General features: G+C 39.4%; 2 protein-coding genes across 3 annotated transcripts in view; one reads left to right on the top strand and one right to left on the bottom strand.

The window, feature by feature from the left end:
• wsb2 (WD repeat and SOCS box containing 2) overlaps positions 1-15,823 on the top strand; it is a 36,155-nt gene extending 20,332 nt beyond the window's left edge. For both annotated transcript variants that reach the window (XM_063034595.1, XM_063034596.1), the window contains 6 exons: positions 925-1,056; positions 5,238-5,338; positions 8,215-8,387; positions 13,557-13,673; positions 13,991-14,098; positions 14,598-15,823. In XM_063034595.1, the coding sequence (XP_062890665.1) occupies positions 925-1,056; positions 5,238-5,338; positions 8,215-8,387; positions 13,557-13,673; positions 13,991-14,098; positions 14,598-14,760 (794 nt within the window). In that variant the 3' untranslated portion in view covers positions 14,761-15,823. The remainder of the gene's footprint in view (positions 1-924; positions 1,057-5,237; positions 5,339-8,214; positions 8,388-13,556; positions 13,674-13,990; positions 14,099-14,597) is intronic.
• Positions 15,824-18,033: 2,210 nt separating this feature from the next.
• rfc5 (replication factor C (activator 1) 5) overlaps positions 18,034-26,144 on the bottom strand; it is a 79,219-nt gene continuing 71,108 nt past the window's right edge. Inside the window, exons 10-11 of the mRNA XM_063034597.1 lie at positions 22,287-22,341; positions 18,034-18,178 (exon numbers count right to left, since the gene is read on the bottom strand). Coding sequence (XP_062890667.1) covers positions 18,082-18,178; positions 22,287-22,341 — 152 coding nt within the window. The 3' untranslated portion in view covers positions 18,034-18,081. The remainder of the gene's footprint in view (positions 18,179-22,286; positions 22,342-26,144) is intronic.

Genomic DNA, 26,144 nt, shown 5'->3' with positions numbered 1-26,144 from the left:
TAAAAAGTAACATCGATAAAGTTATTTCTTACTGTGAAGAGTTTCACACCCAATATTTGTTAACTGATCTTTGACTGAAAAGGGGTTGCAGTTTTGAAAGTATTGTACAATTGGTGAGACCATATATGGAGAACTGTGACTAGTTTTTGGCCTTCTAACATAAGGGATAAACCTGCTGCAGTGGCATTTCAAAGGAAGTTCATTATATTGATTCCTGGGGTAAAGGGTTGACATTATGAAAAGTTGAACAGGTTGAAACAGAACTTGCAAGTTTAAAAGAATGAGAGGTAATTTTAATGAAATACTTAATATTCTCAGGGGTGTTAAAAAGAGTTTTCGAGAGGATGCTTCCCCCTTGTGGGGGAAATCTAGAATTGGGGGCAGACTTTTGAAATTAAAAGTCACTCATTTAAGATTGAGGTGAGAAGTTAATTTCTCCTTTTAAGGGCTGTGAATCTTGGGAATTCTATAGGCATGATCAAGGCTGAGATGGGCAGGTTTTTTGGCCTCTGAGGCAATTGTGAGTATGGAGAAATGGGCAGGAGTATAAAGATGAGGGCAGTCACGATTTTAACGAAGAGCAGAGATTTTGACAGCTAAACATGTTTCATGCTGACAAGTGGTCTGCTCCTGCTCCTGTGCTTTTGTATTCCATGTTGTATAGTAGAAAGGTATGAGAATAATCTTGGGTTAATCTCATGGCAATATGTTACAGCTCATACGTTTTGCACATATTGGATTGATCTTCTCCACTGCAGTTAAGTATTTTGCAAGCCTAGGTATTAAATATTGGCAAGAAGGATATGGGAAAGCTAAACTCCTCGAAGTTTTCTCCAGAGTCAGACCCAGCAAATGTTCTATGCACTGACATGTGATAGAAAGGATTGTATTTTCATAGCATGTTGTTATCTGTTTCTGTTGTAGCGCATCTACTCTTCAATTTAAAAGGCCATCAGGCTGTGGTGAGGTGTTTTGCTTTTATCTCCAACAAAAACTTCATGCTGGTCTCTGCATCACGAGACACAACTTTGCGTGTATGGGACCTACAACAGAAAGGTAAATGAAAACCTTTATTTTCCTTTCAATACAGTCCTGTGCAAAAGTCTGTGTGTGTGTGTGTATGTACGTGTGTGTTTGAGTATTTGAATACTTGAGTAATTTTATGTATTGCACTATACTCCTGCCGACGCGATAATAAACTGATTCTGATATGGGTCTCTTTTGTGGACTGAGAGTGGGAAGGAGGCAGGGAGAGGGGAATCACCACTGGGGAAAGGAAGGAAGAGGAGAGGAAGCAAGTACTCCTCTGGCACCTGTCCCACACTTCTCCCAGAGGTCCATTCCCCACATCCTTTGCTCCCACCAGATTTACAAACTCCCTCACCGTTTCCATGTTGACAAAGGCAGTTTTGTGCAAAAGTCTTTGGCACACGTGTAGTTTGGGTGCCTAAGACTTTTGCACAGCACTGTACTTTATCATGAGGTTGAAGTATAAACAGGCTGTTTAACTTGTGAATTAAATTTCAACATAACACCATAACCCACAGGAGCAGAATTAGGCCTCTTTATCTGTCTGTGACAATTGAATTCCACAGATTCACCACCCTCTGGCTAAAGAAATTCCTCCTCATCTCCATTTTATAGGGATGTATGGCTTCTAGTTCTCCAGGAGAGCCCAAGAATTTAGGTTGAAAAGGAATAAAAGGTTGATTGGGTTATTCATCCACGCTAATTTCTGAAGAAACGAAATGGAAAAAAAATCACCCTTCATTCTGAATAATACTCATGAACACAATAGGCAGAGTTGAAAGTAACTTAACCACCTTACTGGCCTCGCATATTTGCATAGCCTTTCGCCAAACCTCCAGTTTGTTTATTGTGATCAGACGCATGTCTAAGAGTGGAAGCAGTTTCTCGTTACTAATTCTTTGAAAACATTTGTTCTGATTTTTTTTTAAACACACAAGTCTCCAAAGCACCTTTGCTATAAGGTGGGGAAAAACCCAAATATCTCCAACTACCAGGTAGCAGGTACCAGGTTACCTGCTTTCTGGTAAATTTCCTTTGCATCTTGACAACAGCTATTGTCTTATTCTGAAAAGGTGGCACCTTGTACTTTCCCAACACCTATTCAGTTCTGTTGCTATATACTTTCTGCACCCATTGTATCTCAATTATAATTCTTCGTTTAAATGGTATTCTTAACTTTTCTTACCACCTGTAAAAATCTGTGTAGGTACATATTCTATTTCCTGGCTTTCTGTTTTCTCTCTGTATCCTCTTTAAATTTAGTTTGTTTACCTCTTCTCTCATTTCTCCCATTAAAATGTTATGCATTAAACTTCTGTGTTTGCCTTGCTGACATCTGTAGTCCTATTTATTGTTTATTACTTAGTATCATATCAAAAGCATACTTCAAAATTTGTGCTTTGTTTCCAAGTTCATGCGTCAATAAATGGCAAAGAGAGTACTGGTGTTAATACTAGCACCTGAAGGATGATGTCATTACATGCCACACTCCAATTTAAAAAGAAGTTCAGTGCAAGTCTCTCGCACTGAACTTTCACATCCGTGCTGTAATTCCACAGGCTTGGTTGTATTTTGCTGTACTTTTTTTTTTAAGTCCTTGTACAGAATATTAACCATACTAATCCATTCTCACAGATTCTCTACTCCATTGCTAATTTGTCGTATTTCCTTACAACATGGGGTGCCATTCAGCCATCAAGTCTATGCCAGCGTTCAGAGCAATCCCATCTGTCAGTCATACAGCGTGGGAACAGGCCTTTTGGCCTAATTCATCCATGCTAATCAAGTTGCCCACCTAAGTTTGTCATATTTACCAGTGTTTCTCCCATATCCTTCAAATCTTTCCTATCGACTTGTGTGTCCAAATGCCTTTCAAATGTTGTTGCTGTGTTTTGCGTCAACTACTTCCTCTGGCTGCCTGTTTCATATACTCACTACTCTCGGTGGAAACAAGTTGCCCTTCTTGGCTTCCTAAGACTTTCCCTATTCATCTTAAAGCTAAGATGGTGCAGATAAGTAGCAACTCTTTGCATGCAGCTCCGATAGGAATCGTGAAATATTCCCTTTTAGGAGCACTACAGCTGAAATCCAGTCACAGACATGGGTACAGTACTTTAGTGAGCAGCATCGTTTTAAGACGTTTTTTTAAAAAAATCTGTTGGTACTCAAAATTGACAGATCCTGGACTGCAGACTCTGGTTGTGAGTGCAGTTTCCTTTAAGAAAACAGAAGTGGGGATGGCGCGCTGGTTTGCGGGTACGATTGAAACACTGAAGCCTTAGACCCACAATCCTGACTAGCCTGCTGGTGAATGTACAGTCTCGGGGGAAAATAAAATTGAAGACCTCAGAGCAAGATTGCTGTACCAGAGGGACATCAGGGGCTGCTGTGTACTTTACTTCACGGAAACATGGTTGTCCCCCAACTTTGTGGACGCAGCACTCTTTTTGATTAACTCGTTGTGATGTACAGACATGATGGTTCTGTCTCACAACCTGGAACATCTAGAGGTCAAATGTCATCCTCTTTATTTGCCGAGGGAGACCTCTGCCATCACAGGCACAATGCAGCGTACTCTGATGCCTCCTCTAATATTGCAGGGGACTTCAACCAGGCCAGCTTGAAGTCTCTGAACAATTACCATCAACATGTCGCCAGTGGAACCAGAGGAGCCAAAACACTTGACCGCTGTTATATCACCATCGAGAATGCTTACCGTGCTATCCCATGATCACACTTTGGAAAGCCCAATCACCTGGCGGTATTTCTACTCCCACCATATAGACAGAGACTAAAGGCTGCAGCACCAGTAGTGAGGACCATGAAGATACGGTTGAGGGAGCCAGAGGAGCGCTTACAGGCCTGCATTGAGTTGGTGGACTGGACAATATTCGGGCACTCATCTTCAAATCTGAATGAATATGCCACAGTTGTCACTGACTTCATCAAAATCTGTGTGGATGAGTGTGTACCTTCAAAAATATACCAGATGTGCCCAAACCAAAAGCTACGGATGAGCTAGGAGATTCATAGTCTGCTGAGGGCTATATCTGTGGCATTCGTGACCAGTGATCCAGAACTATACAAGAAGATTTTGTACACCTCTATAAGGTTACCCCTTGGTCTCCTGCACTTGAAAGAATAAAGACCTAGTCTATCCAACCTCTCCCTCTAACCTAGACCCTCAACTCCTGGCAACATTATTCATAAAATTTCTTTGTACTCTTTCCAGCTTAACGGAGTCTTTTCTATAACAGGGTAGCCAAATCCATAGGAAACATTCCAGTCCCCTGTTCCCTCATTTATCATGTCATAACCTGCTCTCTCTCATGTGGCTTGCAACCTACCAGCCACCTGCTCTAAAAGGCAATTTACAGCTGCCCATCAAAGTACCAGCACATCTTTGGATGTGGAAGGAGTACTGAGCACAAGTAGAAAACCCATGCCATCACAGAGAGAATTGGCAAGCTCCACATTTGGCGCCCTAGGTCAGGATCGGAACTCTGTAACAGCAGCTGCAATGCTGCTGATGCATCCTTTGCATCAATTTAATAACCATCTAATGTGCTGGTACAATAGATTCATCCTTTAATTATCAGATGTAAGTCCAAGTTAAGAAAGAAAAGTTTAACAGAGGAGAACTGGAAATCAAGATAGAATTTATCTTGGGGTCAACCATTGGACAGCTCTTGGGGGCTGGATCATTTGTAATATAAGCAGCAAGTGGGACAGAGGAAGGGGAGGGAATGGTGGATGCAAATTTAAAATATCCTTTGTAATCTAATTAATTTACTCTATTTTAAACAGAATTTGCCCACCATTTTAGGTATTATACTGTAAGGCTAGTAATTCGGGTAACATACAATTATCCTTGGTTTTTTTTTTTGCATTGAATTATCATTCCAGAAAGAGTTAATACTTTGGTCAGCTGGGGAATTTTATAAGCATTCCAAAAATGATTTGAGTCATTTAGGCCGGAAACTTGGGGACCTACTTCTATTATTTATGAAATTAGAGATGAAGTTGATCTGTGATGTTATCTGTCAATTGGAATTCATGGAATCTCCATGACAGGAAATGGCTTTCAAGTTGGGTGTTTCCCTTTTGACTCTGCCACTCCCAGAAATATTTAACCTCACTCATGAATGTAAAATACAAACGTGAGTATTATTTTAGTATGACAAACTTCCTTTTCTCTTCTACCGCAGGTAAAGTACTACATGTATTAGATGGCCACAGACAGTGGGTCTATTGTTGTGCAGTTTCCCCTGACTCGAGTAAACTATGTTCTGTGGGAGGAGGAAAGACTGTAAGTTTCCAATTTTTAAATGGTAAAGGTCAGCTAATATAAGGCTTTGAGACTGATAATTTTACATATTTGGTTTGGCTTGAAGCTAAAATTTGCATATTTGTGTTAAAATAGTTTTATTATGGTTCTTTAATATTTACTCATCATTAAGGCAGAATTACAAGTATAAGTCAAATCTGCCATTGTAATTGTTCAACCAAGAACAATGTGATCATGTCTTCCTGTGACCAATGGATTCTTTTGTTTCTGCCTTTGTTAATTAAAACAACATCTGAGCCTAAAGTTTGCCATAATCAGTCTTCTGGGAGTTCAGGGGTATACTCAATAATTTAGGTATCCATTTCTTAATTTCCATTTCTTATCTGTTCATTCTTTGTCTGTCTTTACATTACTCTTTTCCTGGCCTACCTAATGGCCAAGATGTCTCTGGCTTGCAGACAATCATTCAGAATTGGTAAGAAGTGAATGGCAGCCTCCCATAAATTGGTACAAACTAATCAGATTGTGGATTTGATATCAGAACAGATAGTCATGTTTACCTGAGTTCACTTTAACCTGTGCCTTTATACAGTGTGCTGTCAAGAACTAGTTTACACTGTTATTCTGTGTATCTTTTTGAAACTCTCCTCGGCCTGCTGTTTGCCTGTTTGACTAGGCTTTTAGTTCTACTTGGAATCACCTCCTCTTGATGATTTCTCTGAAACGCCATGGGCATCCTTCACTCTGCTTTTGGAATCGATGGTTAGGAATGAGATTACGGAGTACCTGGAGGCACATGACAAGATAGGCCAAAACCAGCATGGTTTCCTGAAAGGAAAATCCTACCTGACAAACCTACTGCAATTTTTTGAGGAAATTACAAGCAGGGTAGACAAAGGAGATGCAGTAGATGTGTACTTGGATTTTCAGAAGGCCTTTGACAAGGTGCCGCACACGAGGCTGCTTAGCAAGATAAGAGTCCATGGAATTACAGGGAAGTTACTAGCATGGGTGGAGCATTGGCTGGTCAACACAAAAGAGAGTGGGAATAGAGGAATCCTATTCTGGCTGTCTGCTGGTTACCAGCGGAGTTCCACAGAGGTCGGTGTTGGGACCGCTGCTTTTTACAATGTATGTCAATGATTTGGACCACAGTATTAATGGACTTGTGGCTAAATTTGCCAATGATACAAAGATGGGTGGAGGAGCAGGTAGTGTTGAGGAAACAGAGCCTGCAGAGAGACTTAGTTTAGGGGAATGGGCAAAGAAGTGGCAAATGAAATACAATATTGGAAAGTGTATGGTCATGCACTTTGGTGGAAGAAATAAATGGGCAGACTATTATTTAGATGGGGAGAGAATTCAAAATGCAGAAATGCAAAGGGACTTGGGAGTCCTTGTGCAAGATACCCTAAAGGTTAACCTCCAGGTTGAGTCAGTTGTGAAGAAGGTGAATGCAATATTGGCATTCATTTGTAGGGGTATAGAATATAAGAGCAGGGATGTGATGTTGAAGCTCTCTAAGGCATTCGTGAGACCGCACTTAGAGTATTATGTGCAGTTTTGGGCTCCTTATTTTAGGAAGGATATACTGATACTGGAGAGGGTTCAGAGAAGATTCACGAGAATAATTCCAGGAATGAAAGGGTTACCATATGAGGAACGTCTGGCAGCTCTTGGGCTGTATTCCCTGGAGTTCAGGAGCATGAGGGGGGATCTCATAGAAACATTGTGAATGTTAAAAGGCCTCAACAGATTAGATATGGCAAAGTTATTTCCCATGATAGGGGATTCTAGGACAAGAGGGCACGACTTCAGGATTGAAGGACGTTCTTTTAGAACTGAGATGCAGAGAAATTACTTTAGTCAGAGGGTGGTAAGTCTGTGGAATTTGTTGCCACAAGCGGCTGTGGAGGCCAAGTCATTGGGTGTATTTAAGGCAGAGGTAGGTTCTTGATTATGCAGGGCATCAAAGGATATGGGGTGAAAGCAGGGGAGTGAGGATGACTGGAAGAATTGAGTCAGCCCATTATTGAATGATGGAGCAGACTTGATGGACCGAATGGCTTACTTCTGTTCCTATATCTTATGGTCTTGTGTATTCAGTGCTACAAGCTTTGGACGTACTTGTAATTAGAAAGCAACTTGGAAACTGACATGAAACCTATCACAGTGTCTTGGCTCCAAAAGTCAAATTTGAATGTGCTTTACAGTACAACAGTTAGCACATTTAAGAGGAGGCAAAGTTGACACTTTTTCCAGTGTCAAGACATACCAATACTGGAAAAAAAGGTGCCATGAATAGTTATATTCACAAGCAAGATTTTTTCAGCTTTGACAAAGGTGGTGAGGAGGTCCTCAAGTTAGCAGTATATTATAAAGAGTTGGAAAATCCTAAATACTTTATTAACAGCACACACACAATGCTGGAGGAACTCAGCAATCAGACAATGTCTATGGAGAGGAATAAACAGTCGATGTTTTGGGCTGAGACCCTTCATCTATTAGATTCCTCTTTCTTCATCCCTTTAGCTTTTCCACCGAACCCCTTCCATCTTCCTTCATCCCCTTCCTCAACTTGCTCCTCACCTGATTTCACCAATCGTTTGTTGTTACTTGCACCCCCCACCCTCTCATAATCTGGCTTTTGCTCCCTTCCTTTCCAGTCCCAATGAAGGACCTCAACTTGAAACATTAACTGTTTATTCACCTCCCTCGATGTTGCGTGACCTGCTGAGTTCTTCCATCATTTTGTATGTGTTAAGATTTGAAGCATTTGCAGAGTGTCTTTGGTTCACATTAACATAAAGCCTGGTATTGTGTGTTGGCTACTAACTCTGTACATTTTCTACATTAGGCGTGGCAGTTGTAATAAATAGGGTATTGTTCAATTGCAGGTTTTGCTGTGGAACACAACTTCATATACGATGATTCGGAAATTAGAAGGACACAGCGGCGATGTCGTTTCATGTGAATTTTCCCCTGATGGAGCATTATTAGCGACTGCATCGTATGACACACATGTAATCGTGTGGGATGCGCACACTGGAGAAAGCTTGATGAAACTGAGGTAGAGGAGGATCTGTGTGAACATTTATTGCCAAATCTCTTCTGTTCTTCATACTTGCACAAGAGATAGTTGTATTTGTCGGTCTATCATGCCAGCCTTAGGACATCATCACAGGTGCTCCTCAGGGCTTGATAAAATTCTTCTTTCCAATGTTCAGCTCCAACAACTGTTGGGAAGCTTGACACCATCCAGGTCAAAACAACTCTCTTGATTGATGCACCATCTACCTCTTAAAACATAATTCCCTCCTATTCTCGCAACAGTGACTGTAGTATGTTTCATCTACCAGATGCATTTCATTTACATATCTAGGCTGCTCCAGTAGAACCTTCTAAACCCATGTACTCTACCACAAAGGAGGGCAGAAGACACACTAGCTACCAATTGCAAGATCCCCTCTAAACTGCACACCACCTAGATTTGGAATTGTATCATTGGTCATGAAGTCTGTATCCTGGAGTTTCCTACCAAACAGCATTTTGGGAGAGCCTTCATCACAACTACTGTGGTTCAAGAAGGCAGCTAAGTACTACTTTTTGAGGGCCTTTAAGGATGGGTAGTTAATGTTGTCCTTATCAGAAATTGCCAGGTCCAGAAAAAATGAATAATTTTTTACTATCTTACACTAAATGAATTTGAAATACTCTGGGTATCACATAGCCTGTTTAGGGATAGCAACCATTTCAAGTTAGTGACCTACATTTCCCAGGGCAGAGGAGTCTAAAACTAGAGGGCCTAGGATTAAACTGAGGGGTAAAAGATTTCCTCTCAGGGGGTTAAGTTTTTCCATACAAAGGGTAGTGGGTATATGGAAGGAGCTGCAGAGGATACTTAAGAAGTAGGCACAGTTACAACATTTAAAGCACATTTAGACAGATGCATGGGTAGGATAGGAAGTTTAGATAGACGTTGGCCAAGTGCAGGCAAATGTGACCAGCTCAAGTAGACAACTTAATAGGCATGGACTAGTTGGGCCTGTCTCTGTGTGCATTATAACACTCTGGACTACAATGGTTGCCTTCTATTACAAATTTTCTACAAATTACTTTTAAATGAAACAGGTTAATGATGACAAAGAACACACAAAAAGCCATAGGAAGTGCTGAGTGAATGTGTATTTGATCAGCAAGCTTAATGTAAAAGGACCCTTAGAGGGAAGTGATTATAATATGATTGAATTCACCCTGGAATTTGAGAAGGAGAAGCTAAAGTCAGATGGATCAGTATTACAGTGGAGTAAAGGGAATTACAAAGTCATGAGAGGAGTTGGCCAGATTTGATTAGAACAGAACATTGGCAAGGATGACAGCAGAGCTGCAGTGGCTGGAATTTCTGGAAGCAATTCAGAAGGCATAGGATAAATACATCCAAAAGAGGAATAAGTATTCTAAAGGAAATATGACACAACAGTGTGGTGGGAAGTTAGAGGATTGAGAACCCTTTTTATATTTTAAAAAAACAGAAGACAACTGAAAAGTCTGAAGAAGGTGAAGATGGAATACAAAAGTAAGTGAGCCAATAATATTAGAGGACACCAAAAGATTCTTCAGACACGTAGTGTAAAAGAGGGGCAAGAGTGGATATCAGACTGCTGGAAAATGAAGCTGGAGAGGCAGTGATGGGGATGGATAATGAAATGGATGAACTGAATTAATTATTTTGCTTCAGTCTTCACTGTGGAAGACACTAGCAATATGGTGGAGTTCCACGTGTTGGGCATGAAGTGTGTAAAGTTACCATGACTAGAGAGAAAGTTCTTGGGGAAACTGAAAAGTCTGAAGGTAGCTATGTCACCTGAACCAGATGGTGTACACCTCAGGGTGGCTGAAGAGAATGTGCAGACATTAGTAATGATCCTTCAAGAATCACTACATTCTGAAATGGTTCTGGAAGACAGGAAAATTGCAAATGTCACTCCACTCTTCAAGAAATGAGATAGGCAGAAGAAAGGAAACTATAGGCCAGTTAGTCTGACCTTAGAGGTTGGAAAGATATTAAAGTCAATTGTTAAGGATGTGGTTTTGGGGGTACCTGGAGGCACGATAATAGGCTATAGTCAGTATGGCTTCCTTAAGGGAAAATCTTACCTGACAAATCTGTTAAAATTCTTTGAAGAAATAACAAACAGGACAGACAAAGGAGAATTGGTTCATGTTGTGTACTTGCATTTTCATACGCCCTTTGACAAGGTGCCACATGTAAGGCTGCTAAACAAGCTATGAGCCCATGTTATTACAGGAATGATTCCAGCATGGATAAAGCAAAGGCTGATTAGCAGGAGGTAGAATGGGAATACAGGAAACCTTTTCTGGTTGACTGCTGGTGACTATTGATGTGTTGGGACCAATTTTTGTTTTTAATTTTTATTATTATGTTATATGTCAATGATTTGGATAATGGAACTGGCTTTGTTGCAAAGTTTGCAGACAATCTGAAGATAGGTGAAGGGGCTGGTAATTTTGAGGAAGTAGAGGCTACAGATGGGCTTGGACAGGTTGGGAGAATAGGCAAAGAAGTAGCAGATGGAATGCTGTAAAGGGAAGTGTACGATCATGCACATGGTAGAAGACGTGAAAGGGTTGATTATTTCCCTAAATGGAGAGAAAATACAAAAAGCTGAGGCACAAAGGGACTTGCGAGTCCTTATGTAGGATTCCCTAAAGGTTAATTTGCAGTTTGAGCCTGTGGTGAGGAAGGCAAATGCAATGTTAGCATTCATTTTCAGAGGACTAGAATATAAAAGCAAGGATGTAATGTTGAGACTTTATCAAGTACTGGTGAGCCCTCACATGGTGTAATATGAGTAGTTTTGACTCCTTATCTTCAAAAGGATGTACTGAAACTGAAGAGGATTCAAAGGTTCACAAAAATGATTCTAGGATTGAATGGCTTGCCATATTAACTGTGTTTGATGGCTCTGGGCCTCTACTCACTGGAATTCAGAAGAATGAGCGGTGACCTCATTGAAACCTATTAAATGGTGAAAGACCTTGATAGAGTGGATTAGGAGACAATGTTTCTTATGGTGGGGAGAGTCTAAGACCAGAGGGGACAGCCTCAGAATAGAGGGGTGTCCTTTAGAACGGAGATGAGGAATTTCTTTAGTCAGAGAGTGGTGTATCTATGGAATTCTTTGCCATAGGCTGCTGTGGAGGCCACGTCTTTATACATATATAAGGCAGAGGTTGATAAGATTCTTGACTGGTCAGGTCAGGATATGGTGTGTGTGTGTGTGTGTGTGTCAGGTCAGGATATGGTGTGTGTGTGTGTGTGGGGGGGGGGGGCGGGGATACAGGGAGAAGGCACAAGATTGGGGCCGAGAGGAAAATTGGATCAGTCATGATGAAATGGCAGAACAGACTCTATGCCTAATTCTGCTCCTATATCTTGCGGTCTTGTGAATGGCTAACAGCACTGTGTCACAGATGATGGGCAGTACAAGATTTCCAGCAAGACTTTTATGCAAGAAGAAATAATATGTACGCTGCAGAGGGAAATAATAAAATGCTGGAATTAGCATAGCTGCATCTGTTGAAAAAGTAGCTGTTAATGTATTAGGTCAAAAGAAAGCAAATACTTAAGCCTCCTTTTTAAAAAAAACTTATGACAAAATCTATGGTAGGGATTCCTGATAGAAGCAGGGTGATTCCTTAAATGAAATCGCAGTAAGAGGTTAATTACAAAATCATTCCTGGACATTTGCAGCAATGCAGTTCCTAGGGAATTGTCTAATTAATTTCCACTCTCATTAGGAATAGCAGTATCACTATACATGTGGGGCTAAAGAAAGAAAGATTAATTGGATGGAGAGAATTTATTAAATAGGTTGGGTGCAAGACAAAAGAAGCCGTTGAGATAAACGCTGAAATGATAAGATGGGAAATAATAGATGAAAGTAGGTGTGTAGACATGGTTATAAAATGCTAATGAGGTGTAAAAATATTTCACTGGCAAGGTTATGATTTATGGCTATTCCTAATTATCCGAAATGAGGCGCAGATGAATGTGCTGTGGAATTGTTCACATTGGAAGTTACCAGATAATGACATAATAATGAAAGAAATATTGATCTTAACACACTGAGACTTGGAAGAGGTGAACTTGCAGGTAGCTATGGAGTTCCCATGCGCTATTGTACCTCTTCTTTCAAGGGGGTAGAAATTGTGGCAGCTTACACTGGAAGAATCTTTTGGATCGTATCTTTAAAATGGCAGACTGCAAACAAGGTGCACTGATTGTGAATGTTTAGGGTGATGGGTAGTTTGCTAACGTAACTAGCATTCTATGCTGGATGTTGAGTTGCATTCATCCAGGCAAATGGAGGGGTTTATCACTCCTGACTTGTAAGTATTTTGGGGAGAAAGGCAAGTCCAATTTGTATCTGGTCATTGCTGCCCCTCAGCATATTTATAGTGAGATATTTTGCAGTGACAGTACTGTTAAAGAACATGGGGAAATGATAATTGCCTGGCATGTGCATGCTGCTAATATTACTTACGAGTCAGCCCACTCATGAACATTGTTGAGATATTGCTGCTTTTGGACACAGATTACTTCATTAACTGATGAGGTGTGAATGGAACTGAATATTGTGCAGTCATCAGTGAATATCCCTGAGGATGAATCACTGATGGAGACTAGTTCACTGATAAAGCAACTGAAGATGGCAGGCACATGGACAATGTCCTAGGGATATCCAGGTCCTGAGGTAAAAATAAATTGCCTACATAAAACAAAACTCTCTTCCCTAGATATGGTTTTTCTATACTGATTTCTAATGTTAGTTTAGGACATTGGTCAAAAATGCTATTGTGATACTAAAATCACTCCTAAACCGGCTCCAGAATTTTATGGTTTAGTTGGAACCCAAACTACATACTAATTGTTGGAATTGAAATATAACTATCACAGAAAATATTAACTTCAGAATTAACTGACCATTCATAATTATTTTAGGCAGCACATCAATTTTATGGTCACTATCCAGCTCTTGAGTTACAGATGTGGTTTGCAGTTTGTATCAGAGAACAATTTCTGGCAAGGCAAAAGAAAGACCCCCCCCCCCCCCCAGATCTGAAGGGGAGAATTGTTTGTATTAGTTAATAGTTGTCTTTTAAAACAACTCTATGAATTAGATTGAACTATTAATGTAAAACTGCTATATTGCAGACATTGTGTCCCCACTGCTACTGCTATGGATATTGATAGTGGTTTCAACACTGGCTTTGTACGAGCAGTCTCCTTTTCCCAGGAGGGTTTAAATCTTACCTCAGTGGCTGATGACGGGTGAGTTCCTTATTTCTTTTATTTTTTGGGGGGGGGAGTTAACATTTGGAAGTGTTTCAGATAGGAAAATACAGGTCCCCCCCTTGCATACTCCCCAATCCTGACTGTGTGTGCAGAGAAGTCACATGTTCCACTCCTCCCCTGTAATTTAAATGATGCTCTGTTGGTTATGTGGCTAGATTTGTAATCTGTCTTTACACTAGAGGATTTATTAAATTACTTATTTTATTGCTCTAGTTTGTTTTTGGTGCACTTGGGTAAAAGGCTAATTATTCTTTAATCACAATTGAAGATTATACATTTGTATTTTTGTTTAGATTGTTGAGAATTTGGTCCTTGGCTTTACAAAAACCAGTAACAATTGCCCCTTTGGTGAATGGGTTGTGTTGTACATTCTCTCCACATGGTGGTGTACTGGCTACAGGGTAAGGATGCTTTATGGTTTAATTCTATATAATTTTGGTGTATGTGCTTAATTTAGCTGACACATCTTGGGAAGCACTGACTTGAGAAGATTACATGCCTCCTACCAATATTTGATCACTGTTGTCTGTGACACAGAATCTGGGGTGCTAAGGCAGTGTAGCGGTTAGCACCAAGCTATTGCAGCTCGGGGAAACTGAGTTCAATCCCGGCGTCTTCTGTACGTCCTCCCCTTGGAATGTGTGGGTTTTTTCCGGGTGCTCAGGTTTCCTCCCACAGTCCAAAGACATACTGGGTTGGTTAAATGGTCATTGTAAATTGTTCCGTGATTAGTTTAGGGTGAAATTGGGGTTGTCAGGGGTTGCTGCATGGTGTGTCTCAAAGGACCTATTCTGCGCTGTATCTCTAAATAAGAGTATTTAATTAATATTGCAGACTTTAGTTTTCATGTACTTACGTGAACTAGTTTGTGACCTACACCTTTTCTTTCAACTATTCCAGGACACGAGATGGCCATGTTAAATTCTGGACAATACCTAGGGTCTTGCCAACTCTACAACACATTTGCCGCATTGCTCTGCGCCATGTGATGTCGACCCAGCAGGTTATGCTCCTACAAGTGCCTAAAAAGATGAAGGAGTTTTTAATTTATAAGACATTCTAGTTTACACCTGTGAGATGTAAACAATTTGGGAGGAAAAGTAAACTGTCATATCAGACAATTTACTTGTATATTTTTAAAACCAAGATATCAACGTGCACTTTATTAAAATTCTCTACAACTATATTACAATATTACTGCCAAGACCCTTTTTTATGTATTTATTGCTTTATATTAAATTAAAAATTGAGTGCTGTTCAAGAATTCCTTTGCCTCCACAGATGCTGCTTCAGTCAGAGTTCCTCCAGTGTTTTTTTAAAATTCCTGATTCTAGCATCTGTTTTAAGAATATTTTTGTCTACCGTTAGAACTTACCCTGTTTTGAACTGACACAGCCTATCAAATATATTTATTACAATGTACATAGAGATTGGTGAATATGATTTGCTATTTAACTATGAAAATTAAAATTATCTGGAGAAAGAAGTCCAATAAATGTTCTATTTGTATGCCTCCATGTTGCGACAAAATACCTCCCCCCCCCCCACCCAAAACAGTCGACTAAGTCACAAGACAATCTAAATAAAAACAAGTACTGGAAGCACTCAAGCAGGCCAAATTGTACAGTATCTGTGGAAAGTGGTTACCATTGCAATTTAAAGAATCCTCACAAGAAGTTTGGTTCTTTGGTTTAATTCATTTAGCCAGTGGGGGAAAAATACTATATTGTACATCCTTGTTAAATCATTTCATTATTTTATAAATACTGATTACAGCTATTGAAGTCCTTGAAAAATAATTACAAATCTGTTGCTAATTCATTTGTAGCTTCTTCTGTAACTCGTTTAAAATTATAATCTGGTTGACCATTTCATGTTTGGATTGCTGATCATAATCGGTTAATTTTAGAACTTGTAATTGGCTAATGTTTTAACTTGCCTTTTTCTCTTTGGATCAGTATTTTGGTCGGTTAATATTCCTGTTTACCTGCCCACAGGCTGGTTTTAACCCCTGGTAGAATTGAATTGAAATATATTGAAGTGGTGGTGGTGGTGGGGGAAAGAGAGGAAAGGATTTTTAAAAAAAATATTTCTGCTTGTATGGCCAGTCAGTGGGACTAAAACTGAAGTGGGACTAAAACTGAAGTGGATTTGTCTTAATCGATAGCTTTACAGGTATGACTATAACACACTTTATATCTTACAGAATTAAATTTTAACTGTCACATTTTGAGATGTGATCACTCACAATTATAATCTTGCTGCACCAAAATGCCAAATTTTCAATGTGATTTTACATTTGTCTTTGCTGAAGAGGCTCTGAAGCTTTTTCAGCAAACTTTTTTAAAATGAATATTTTTGTACATTGGGAAAAGTGTTTGCTTTGAATGCACATCTGCACTTTAAAGGTTTTATGGTAAGCAGTTGTTAGATTTTTTGCTCAGTTTAACCCATGAACATTGCCATGATCTCCTCCTGTAGTCTCTGCCTTGTATAATCTCAACAATCCACTTAACCAAATATTCATTCTTGCCATTTGACTTCCATACACTTGTCTCATGCTGCAAGTCAAGCCACAGGCTTACCACACACCACAGGGGCAGGTTAATCCATTTCTGCTCCAGAATAAACATTGCGCTCTGAATAATCCTTATGCCCATAACCATTTCACTATTTATGGAGCTGTATCAATCCTTTAGCCTCCTGCTGTTTCCATGAAAACACCTAAATACAATGCAGTATAATATGACACACTAAATTTTGTTCAATTTATTGGAACAGTTTGTATTTTTGTCCATTTCAATGGAATTATCAACTTGCTGCTTCATGTATGTTGTCTTGTTTAGTGAAATAAAATCTGTGTGGAAACAGATTTTAAGACTTGGAATTGTGAGGAAACACAGTCCAACTGCAGTAGTTTGAAATACTACATTTCAACAAATATTTGTACCTTTTGTAGAAGAAAGCTTGGCCACTTGATCATAATTCTTATAGAACTTATGAAATTAAAATCTTGCATTGATTTGTTGGAAATATAGGTTTTGCTTTAGTACAACTTATGAAACACAATAATTGCCTTAATCATATTAATTCAGCAAAAAACATTTCCCATATAACAGGCTCGTTTTGTCTTCATCTAATAATCACTGTCAGGATTTGTTACACAGATAAATTTTCAGCAATTTAAGTTAGTCCTTGTGAATGATTAAGTGCTATCTTGCTACAATTAGGAATAGCTGAAGCAGACAGTATAGAGATCTCAACCGAGAGTATCTTTTGCTGCTGGAAATCCAAGCAACACCCAGTCCTGCCGAAGAGTCTCAGCCCAAAATGTCGACTGTACTTTTCTCCCTGGATGCTGCCTGGCCTGCTGAGTTCCTACAGTATTTTGTGTGTGTTGCTAGTATAGAGATTTGATTATTCAGCCTCCCTCTAAATGAAGGGGAAATAAAAGCATGTACTGAAATTTAGATGATGGGAGGAGGTTTGAGCAGAACACAAGCATAAGCACAAGCATAGCATGGACAACATTGAAATGGACCATGAGGTCTTATATTGAGGATAAACACAAAAAAAAACTTAGCTTTGCAACTACTTATTCTAAGAAAAAGTACATTTTGATTGCACAATAAGGTACTGCTTGAATTTTAGTTTTAACTCTATAATAAGTCCACTAAGTGCAGAAAATATTTGGAAATGCTATACAACAGGAATTGCTGCTCACTGCCTCAGACAAAATTAAATGCATTTTTGTGAACTTCATTGTTCTGTTTTGGCCAGTATCTACATGTCTGTCAACATAGCAGGAAACTATTAATATGATGGGAAACAGTTTAAAAAACTTCAAGGCTTGTACACTTTGTAAAAATTTAATTTGCAACTTAATTTTTTTCTCTGTCAGTTACTATATTGTACCAAATTGGCCAATAAGACACGGTACATCTGTTTTGAAACAAATTCTCAAAGCTGGTGATGGTGGTTAAATTTGCAGATCACTTCATATATGTTTTTGGCATTTTAACCTCTTTTTTTTTGCCCAACACAAAACAAAATACTACAGGAAAAAAGTGATGACTTGTGTTAAATTATTCAAGCACGATGGGTTTTGGATTTCCCCAGAACTAGTGCCCACTTTCCTGTTAGTATTTGTTGGAATATGGCAAGGCAGCTGTAAACTATAGATGGACTGAGAAAATCTCAAACTTGAGATTTCAAACATTATTACAACATTAAAGCCTTTGTCATGAAAGTGCAGCTGAATTCTGTTTTAGTATCTCTATCAATCCTTGAAATTTGTGTTTGACAAAATACTGATCAAAGCTGACTTCCAAACATGAAAATTTTAAACAATGTTTAATTTATCAGTGTAGTTTCTCACAAGGCACTAGGCTTCAGCTACAACCATATCACGGGCAACCTGAAAAGCAGCGATAAGCGAGCTTAACTGGATTTTCTCACTGGTTCCTGATGCCAACCTATACCTGTGAAAATAAAGGCAAAAAGTCAGCATTGTTCAGAATCAGATATGAAGTTTTATTTCTTTATTTTTAAGATGTCAAATTATAGTATATTACAGTGCTCCTGCTGTGATTCCCTTGTCCATTCATCCCTGCTCACTAATCTTCCTCCTGACCCCTCTGCAAGTGGCAAAAATGCGACACCTGCCCATTCACCTCTATTTCAGGGCCCCAGGCAGTCCTTTCAGGTGAGGCAACACTTTGCCTGAGAATCTGTTGGGGTCACTTCTGGCATAGATTTAGGACTGCTTTGTTGAATACCTCTGCTCCATCATCAAAAAATGGAATTTATGATGGTCAACTATTTTAATTCCTATCCCCATTCCCATTCTGACATTCTGCCACAATGAGGCCAATCTCAGGTTTAAGGAGCAAATCATCATTTGGGTAGTCTCCAATCTCATGGCAGAAACATAGATTTTTCCAACATCTGGTAATCATTTTTCCCTTACCTCCTCATCAATTCCCCACTCTGACCTCTTCTCTCCCCCTATCACCTCCCTCAGTGCACCTCCTTCCCTTTCTCTCATGGTCCACTCTCCTCTCCTAAGATTCCTCCTTCTCCAGGGTTTTACTTTTTTCACCTATCACCTCCCAGCTTCTTACTTCTCCCTCCCTCCCCCACCCACTTTCACATAGTTTCAAATTTTCTAGTTTGTTCTTCCCCCTCCCACCACCACCTGACTCTAGCATCTTTGCCCCTCCTTTCCAGTCCTGATGAAGGGTTTCCTTTCAAAACATCCACTGTTTATTCATTTCCATAGATGCTGCCTGACCTGCTGCATTCCTCCAGCAGTTTGTGTGTGTTGCTCAGATATGTGTGCTTGTATTATGTATTCATTTAGACTGCCAGATCCTGATTCAAGAAGTTGGTGAACCATGTTTTGGAAGCATATACAGCTCCAACACCATATATAAGTTTGCTGATGACACCACTATTGTGGGTCATATCAAAGGTGGTAATAAATCAGCCTACAAGGAGGAGATAGAAAATTTGGCTGAGTGGTGTAGTAATAACAACCTCGCACTTAATGTCAATAAGTTCAAGGAACAGACTGTAGACTGCAGGAGAGGAAAACCAGAGGTCCAGGAGCCAGTAATCATCAGAGGCAGAGAGGGTGTCACTTCTCAGAGGACCTGTCCTGAACCCATCATATAAATATAATTGCAAAGGAACAAAACAGTGTCTCTACTTCCTCAGAAATCTGTGGAGATTCAGCATATCATCAAAAACCTTGGCAAATTTCTATAGGTGTGTGGTGGGAAGTGTGCTGACTGGGTGTATTACGGCCTGGTATGTCAACCCCAATGGCTTCGAGTGGAAAACCCTACAAAAGGTAGTGGATTCGGCCCAGTACATCACAGGTAAGACCCTCCCAACCATTGAGCACATCTACAGGAAATGTTGCCATAGAAAAGCAGCATCCATCAACAAAGATCTTCACTATCCAGGCCATGCTCGTTTCTCACTGCTGCCATCAGATAGAAGGTACACGTGTCTCAGGACCCGCACCACCAGGTTCAAAAACAGTTACTACCCCTCAACAATCAGGCGCTTGAACAAAAGGGGATAACTACACTCGTTCTTTATCTGGTGTTCCCACAACTGATGGTCTAATTTTATGGACTCCATCTTGTTATTTCATAGTCCTTATTTATTGCTATTTATTTATATTCAGTGTTTTTCTTTGAACCCGCTTACAGTTACTGTTCTATGGATTTGCTGAGTATGCCCACAGGAAAAAGAACCTCAGGGTTGTATGTGGTGACATGTCTGTCCTCTGATAACATATTTTACTTTGAAGAATTGCCTGCCTACAAGGGTTAGTCTTTTACAGGCACTACAGTTTATCACTGACAGGTAGCAAGAAAAGAACATTAAGACAATTTCAGAACAGTTTTGTTCACTGCAGTTTCAAGTATTCAGGCTTGGAGATGCCAGAAAAGTTAAAGGTAAATTTATTATCAAATACATATGTCTGTACAAAACCCTGAGATTCATTTTCTTGCGGGTATACGCAATAAATCCAATAACCATAATAGAAACAATGAAAGTCTGCACCCAAGCAGGTGGATAACCAGTGTGCAAAAGACAACAAACTGTAATTCAAAAGAAAAAATAAATATCAAGAAGATGAGATTAAGAATCCTTGACAGTGAGTCCATAGGTTGAGAACAGTTCTGTGATTAGACAAATGAAGTTGAGTGAAGTTATCCTCTCTGGTTCAAGAGCCTGATGGTTGAGGAATAATAACTGTTTCTGAACCTGGTGGTGAGTCCCCTAAGGCTTCTGTACCTTCTTCCTGATGGCTGTAGTGAGAAGAGAGCAGGACCCGAGTGGTGGGAGGTCTACGATGATGGATTCTGCTTTCTTGTAACAATGATCCTGTAGATGTACTCAATAGCAGGGAGGGCAAGAATGAAAATGAAACGATTTCACTACCTCAATTTGGGAATTACGAAGAATTTGAAAGCATCCACAATCATCTTGAATGTTACAATGAAAATGAAGAATTGGAGGATGCAATCGTCAAACATATTGTACCAAAACACCAAGGTGGGAAATATAAAGATGAGGAAAGTGATAAAGATGACACATCTGAAGTCCAATGGGAGAGTATTATTTGTTTAACTTGTCCATTTCTACGTTTGTCTACAAGAACAAACAGAAAACCATGCCTACCCTCCAAGCCTACTCCACTAATTTCTCCTGATCGTCCAAAATTCATCAGATTGGAATTCTCCACAACAGTGAAAAATGGAAGATTTAATCCTCTAACAAGCTTCTGATCAATTGTCATAATTAGGCAATTTCTTCATGAGACCATCCCATCCTAAATTTTCCTGTCAGAAACAACATCTCTCCTCTAAATTCTTTTCAAATCCATGAACACAATCAGGTCTTATTCTGAAAGTTCCAATGCGTTTAAACCAATTAACCATCCTTTTCCTCTGCAACAGTTCAATAAACATTGAGTTAATTTTGTAAACTATGGAAGTGCAGTACTTAATATTTGCTTTAATCATCTTTAAGTCTCAATCTTCCTTTTCCATGTTTTATGTGTCTGCTATCTTAAATTTGTATACGTCACAGCAGAGATTGAGTAATTATCAGATTACCAGTTTCCCCCCTTTTTGTCTTTACTCCCACACAGCTCTAAATTTCTATCATAAAAGGTGTCAAGACTAAAGATAATCTGGTTGACGACAAAAGAAAGCAATTTTATATTTTATATAATCATAAATAAACTTTCAAAGTAGGAAACTAACTTTCTGGAAACTGCTGAATAAAATTCTTAAAGTTCATCAATTGCTATTCAAAATATTCAACTATTGGCTTTAACTCTCCCATTTCAGAAGCTGAGGCTCCAAATAGGAAGGAAAAAACTTTTTTTAAAAAAGCAGCTGTGTAGATACATCTATTGATGCTTCTGGACACATCTTCAGTGATGCTCCTGGAATCATCGGGTGTTTCAGGTCTTTCAACATCATACAACCTCCTTCAGGTGACCCAGCCGGGGCTGATCAGACCCCAGCTTGTGTCCAGACTTATGACTCCATGGCTCCCCTCTTTTGAGCCACAGCCATCTTGAGGCCCTCTCTGCCGCATCGGTGGTACTGTGGATGGCTCTCCTCTTCCTTTCTCCCTCCATGCCCAAAATGCTGAAGGCTCGAACTAAAGAACGGGCTACAAATCCCCTACAACTAACCTCCACTAGGAGACACCTCGCTAATTGTTGTCATGGCTTGCAGCTTCCTATCAACCCCTCCCTTCGCCATTGCCTCCAGAAGTTGGTTAACATCGTCATCAAACTGCTTCAAATAGTTGAATCAGGAACAGTGGGTAGTAGTGGAGGTAGATTCAAAGGGGAGTGAGATAAATAACAAAGGAAGAACTACTACAGTGCCTTGAGGGAAAGGTGACAAATTAGCACTGGCTGAATGGACTCCCTCCATCAATGACTGAAGTTGTTTCTTTACTCAACCCCATCATGCTTAAGGCATATATTCTACATATTTTCATACCATTTCATGGGATTGTCAAGTTAATGGAAAAACTTAGGTTACTTACTCAATATCTGCCATCCTGATCAATAGATGAATGCGAGTTGAAGATGGCAAATCAACTGAAAAACAAGAGCATCATAATACTGTTAATCATCCAAGTACACGATTTTAAAAAAAGCTGAATTTTCAACGTGGTGGGATGAAACAGAAAACACAGAGGACTAATGGAGCAAATCCCATTGCAAGATGTATGATATGATCCATGAGTACTCATTTGGGTTCAATGTCATAGATATTAAATTGGAAGAATATGATCCAAAAAATAAAGGAGTTTCAACCATAGCAGTTTGAAACTTTAATGGACAAATTTGGAATTAAAAGCTAATCTCACAAACTGTGACATGAAATATATCTGAGATGTCAAACCGAGTATCCTTTGGAGAAGATCAGTTTTCCTTAATGGGTTTTAGGCTACAAGCCCCATAACTCTCTGAAATTATCCTACAGAGGAAACAAATGCTGGTCTTCCCCATCCCATGACTTGAGTTTTTAAAAAAATCAATGATATACAAAAGAAACTGCTTGGGTATAAAACAAAGCAATGGAATTTCACAAGAAGTTAGAAAGCATCTGGGAAAGCTGACCAGAGTCAGTTTGAACGTGGTAATGACTGACAGTTTCCACCATCTGTAATCTTTTTTATGATATTCAAAATGGTTGATTATTTTCTTTAGCTTGCAAACTTACAATGTTTATCACAGTGAGAAATACACGGAGGATATTTATTTTAAACAAATAGAAGACACAATAGGGGAAATCTGGTATATTTATTACAATTATGTAAATGCACTTATAGTTTGATTCTGCAATTGCCAAGCAACAGTGTCAACTCTTCAAAAGTAAAAAAAAACACCTCTGGATGCTTGACAAAGCTGGGGAGATATTGGGAGAGAGATCAAATGGTTGATCAAAGTTGCAAGATTACAAAAAAGTTTCACAGAAGATGGAGGGGCTGGCCATTATCCCAGGGAAGACATCAGGCACTGAGAACAAAGAATCTGACAACTGATTTTGGAATAAGGAGAAAAACAAAATGAAATATTTGGAACATTAACTGTGATGAGAGACAAGTAACAATAGTGACAAAATAAGGTATTGCCAATTTTATTTTAAAGTTTATAAAAACAAGATCTTAATGCACATAAGAAATAAATTGTTAAGCTACGATTGTTTTGAAGTGTTCAAATTTAGAAACTTTGCAATCAACAATATACTCAAGCTAACCCATAACTCAACCGCATGAGGTAAAAGGTAGCATATTCTTGGAACGAACAGCTAATTTAGTAAATTGACACAGGCAATATGATCAAATCAAAATGTACTAAAGATAAACCAAATATCAGGCATATTTTTGTAATTTGGTAAACCATACTCTCAAAAGCACCTAGTGGTTCCTCCTACAACAGAACATCTTGTTGTTATGGAAACAGCAATGGTCTCCAGGGAGACAGAAGCCTGAAAACATCCAGCATCACCCAGCAGATGGTGTTGGATTTAGGAACTGGTTTCTGCTAAGTATTTGACGGAACACAGCTGTAACAAGCTATCAAAGTATACTGATTACTAAATGCAACCATGAGATTTCTCCAAACATCTTTTCTTAGCTATAGCAACATGAAACACCCAGCTAAAACACAAGATATAAAGAATGAAATAATTCATATTGCATCCTTCGTATAATCAACAATAATTTAAGTGGTTTATACTATGGTTATATCATAATTAAAGCAGCGTTTTGCATTTTACAGTATTACATTTATGTTATTGGTGCAACACCAGAGAATGTCAGATCTGATTTTTATACATAGAATGACATCCTTCAAGTTACTCTGGAAGGGGAGTCCACTGCTTTTGTCTGCCTTCTAAATGGTTTTACTGTGGCCCCTGGCTGTGGCAGTACTTCTACAATGACCTATCTTGGATTTTCAGAAGGCTTTTGACAAGGTGTAGTACATGAGGTTGCTAAACAAAATTAGAGCCCACAGTACTACAAGGAAGATACTTGCAGTGGATAGATGATGCCTGACTGGCAGGAGGCAAAGAGTGAAAATAAAGGAGTCTTTTCTGGTTGGCTGTTGAATGCCAGTGGTGTTCGGCAGGGGTCAGCATTGGGACTGCTTCTCTTTATGTTACACTGTATGTCAATGATTCAGATGATGGAACTGACAGGTTTGTGGCCAAGTTTGTGGACGATATGAAGATAGGTGGAGGGCAGGTAATGTTGAGGAAGGAAGGACTTAGATTTGGGAATGGACAAAGAAGTGGCAGATAAAATATAGTATAAGGAAGTGTACTTTGGTGGAAGGAACAAACACGTAGACTATTTTCTAAGTGACCAGAAAATTCAAAAAATCCAAGGTGAAAAACGACTTGGGAGTGCTCATGCAAGATTCCCTAACGGTTAACTTGCAGACTGAGTCAATGGTAAGGATGGCAAACACAATGTTAGCACTCATTTCAATAGGGCTAGAATATAAGAGCAAGCATATAAAGCATCAGCATTACAAGGCATTGGTCAGACTACACTTGGAAGTCTTGTGAGCAGTTTTGGGCCCCTTATCTCAAAAAGGTTGTGCTAACATTGGAGAGAGTCCAGAGAAGGCTCACAAGAATGATCCCAGGAATGAGAGGGTTAATGCATGAAGAGTGTTTGATGGCCCTGGTCCTGTCTCGCTGGAGTTTAGAAGAACAGTGCAGCAGTGGGATCTCATTGAAACCTATCGAATACTGAATGACCTAGATAGAGTGGATGTGGAGAGGATGTTACCTATAGTGGGGGAGTCCGGGACCCGAGGCACAGCCTCAGAATAGAAGGATGTCTCTTTAGAACAGAGTTGAGGAGGAACTTCTTTAGCCAGAGGGTGGCGAATCTGTGGAATTCGTTGCCACAGACAGCCATGATGGCCAAGTCTTTGGGTATATTTAAAATGGAGGTTGATAGGTTCTTAATTATCAAGGGTGTCAAAAGTACAGAAAAATAGCAAAATGGGAATGAGAGAGATATTAATCAGCCATAAAGGAATGGTAGAGCTGATTGAATGGACCAAATGGCCTAATATTGCTTCTATGTCTTATATCAAGGGGAGGAAGGAAAAGCAGAAGTTGGAAAAAGAGGAAAGGAAGTTGGGGGCACAGGTCATACTCACAATGGACTATCACGGAAGTCCATTTTTATTCTAACTTAATTAGGGTGCACTGATCGAGGTGCCTCCTCTTCACATAACCAAATGTCACTTGCTGTAGCCATGATTCAAATCTGATATGGGCAACAATGCCTGAAACTATCATCCTTAACTCTTTACATCTTCCAACTTTCAGAAGGTGACACAAGCTATAAAACACAGTTTGCAGTCCACGGCTGCAGTCCAATTCAGGAAAGTGTCCACATGCTGCTTAAAACCCACCTCTCTCCACCAATATTTTGTTATATGCCCCAATATCTCGTGGTTTCCGCCTGCATTTTAACCTTTGAAATGCTCAACCAAAGATTGCTATTTCAAAAAGGTACAAATGGATTTTGATGTTATAACACCAACTAAATATTTGTTAAGTAGAAATATACAGAGACTTGAGTGAGGTGACGGTCTTTTCTCATCAGGCCATGCTCTTGGTACAAGCGCCTTGGAATTCGCACCACCAGGTTCAAGAACAGTTACAACCCCTCAGCCATCAAGCTCTTGAACAAAAGGGGATAGCTACACTCATTTAAAGACTCTGTTATATTATTTCATGCTCATTATTTATTACTATTTAGTTATATTTGCATTTGCACAGCTTGTTTACAGTTTACAGTTAATGTTCTATAGATTTTCTAAGTATGCCTGCAGAAAAGGAATCTCAGGGTTGTATGTGGTGACATGTA

Source organism: Mobula hypostoma, chromosome 27, assembly GCF_963921235.1.
Source record: "Mobula hypostoma chromosome 27, sMobHyp1.1, whole genome shotgun sequence".
Classification (NCBI taxonomy): domain Eukaryota; kingdom Metazoa; phylum Chordata; class Chondrichthyes; order Myliobatiformes; family Myliobatidae; genus Mobula; species Mobula hypostoma.
Note: the sequence above shows the minus strand (reverse complement) of the source record. Positions and strands in the feature narration are given on the sequence as shown.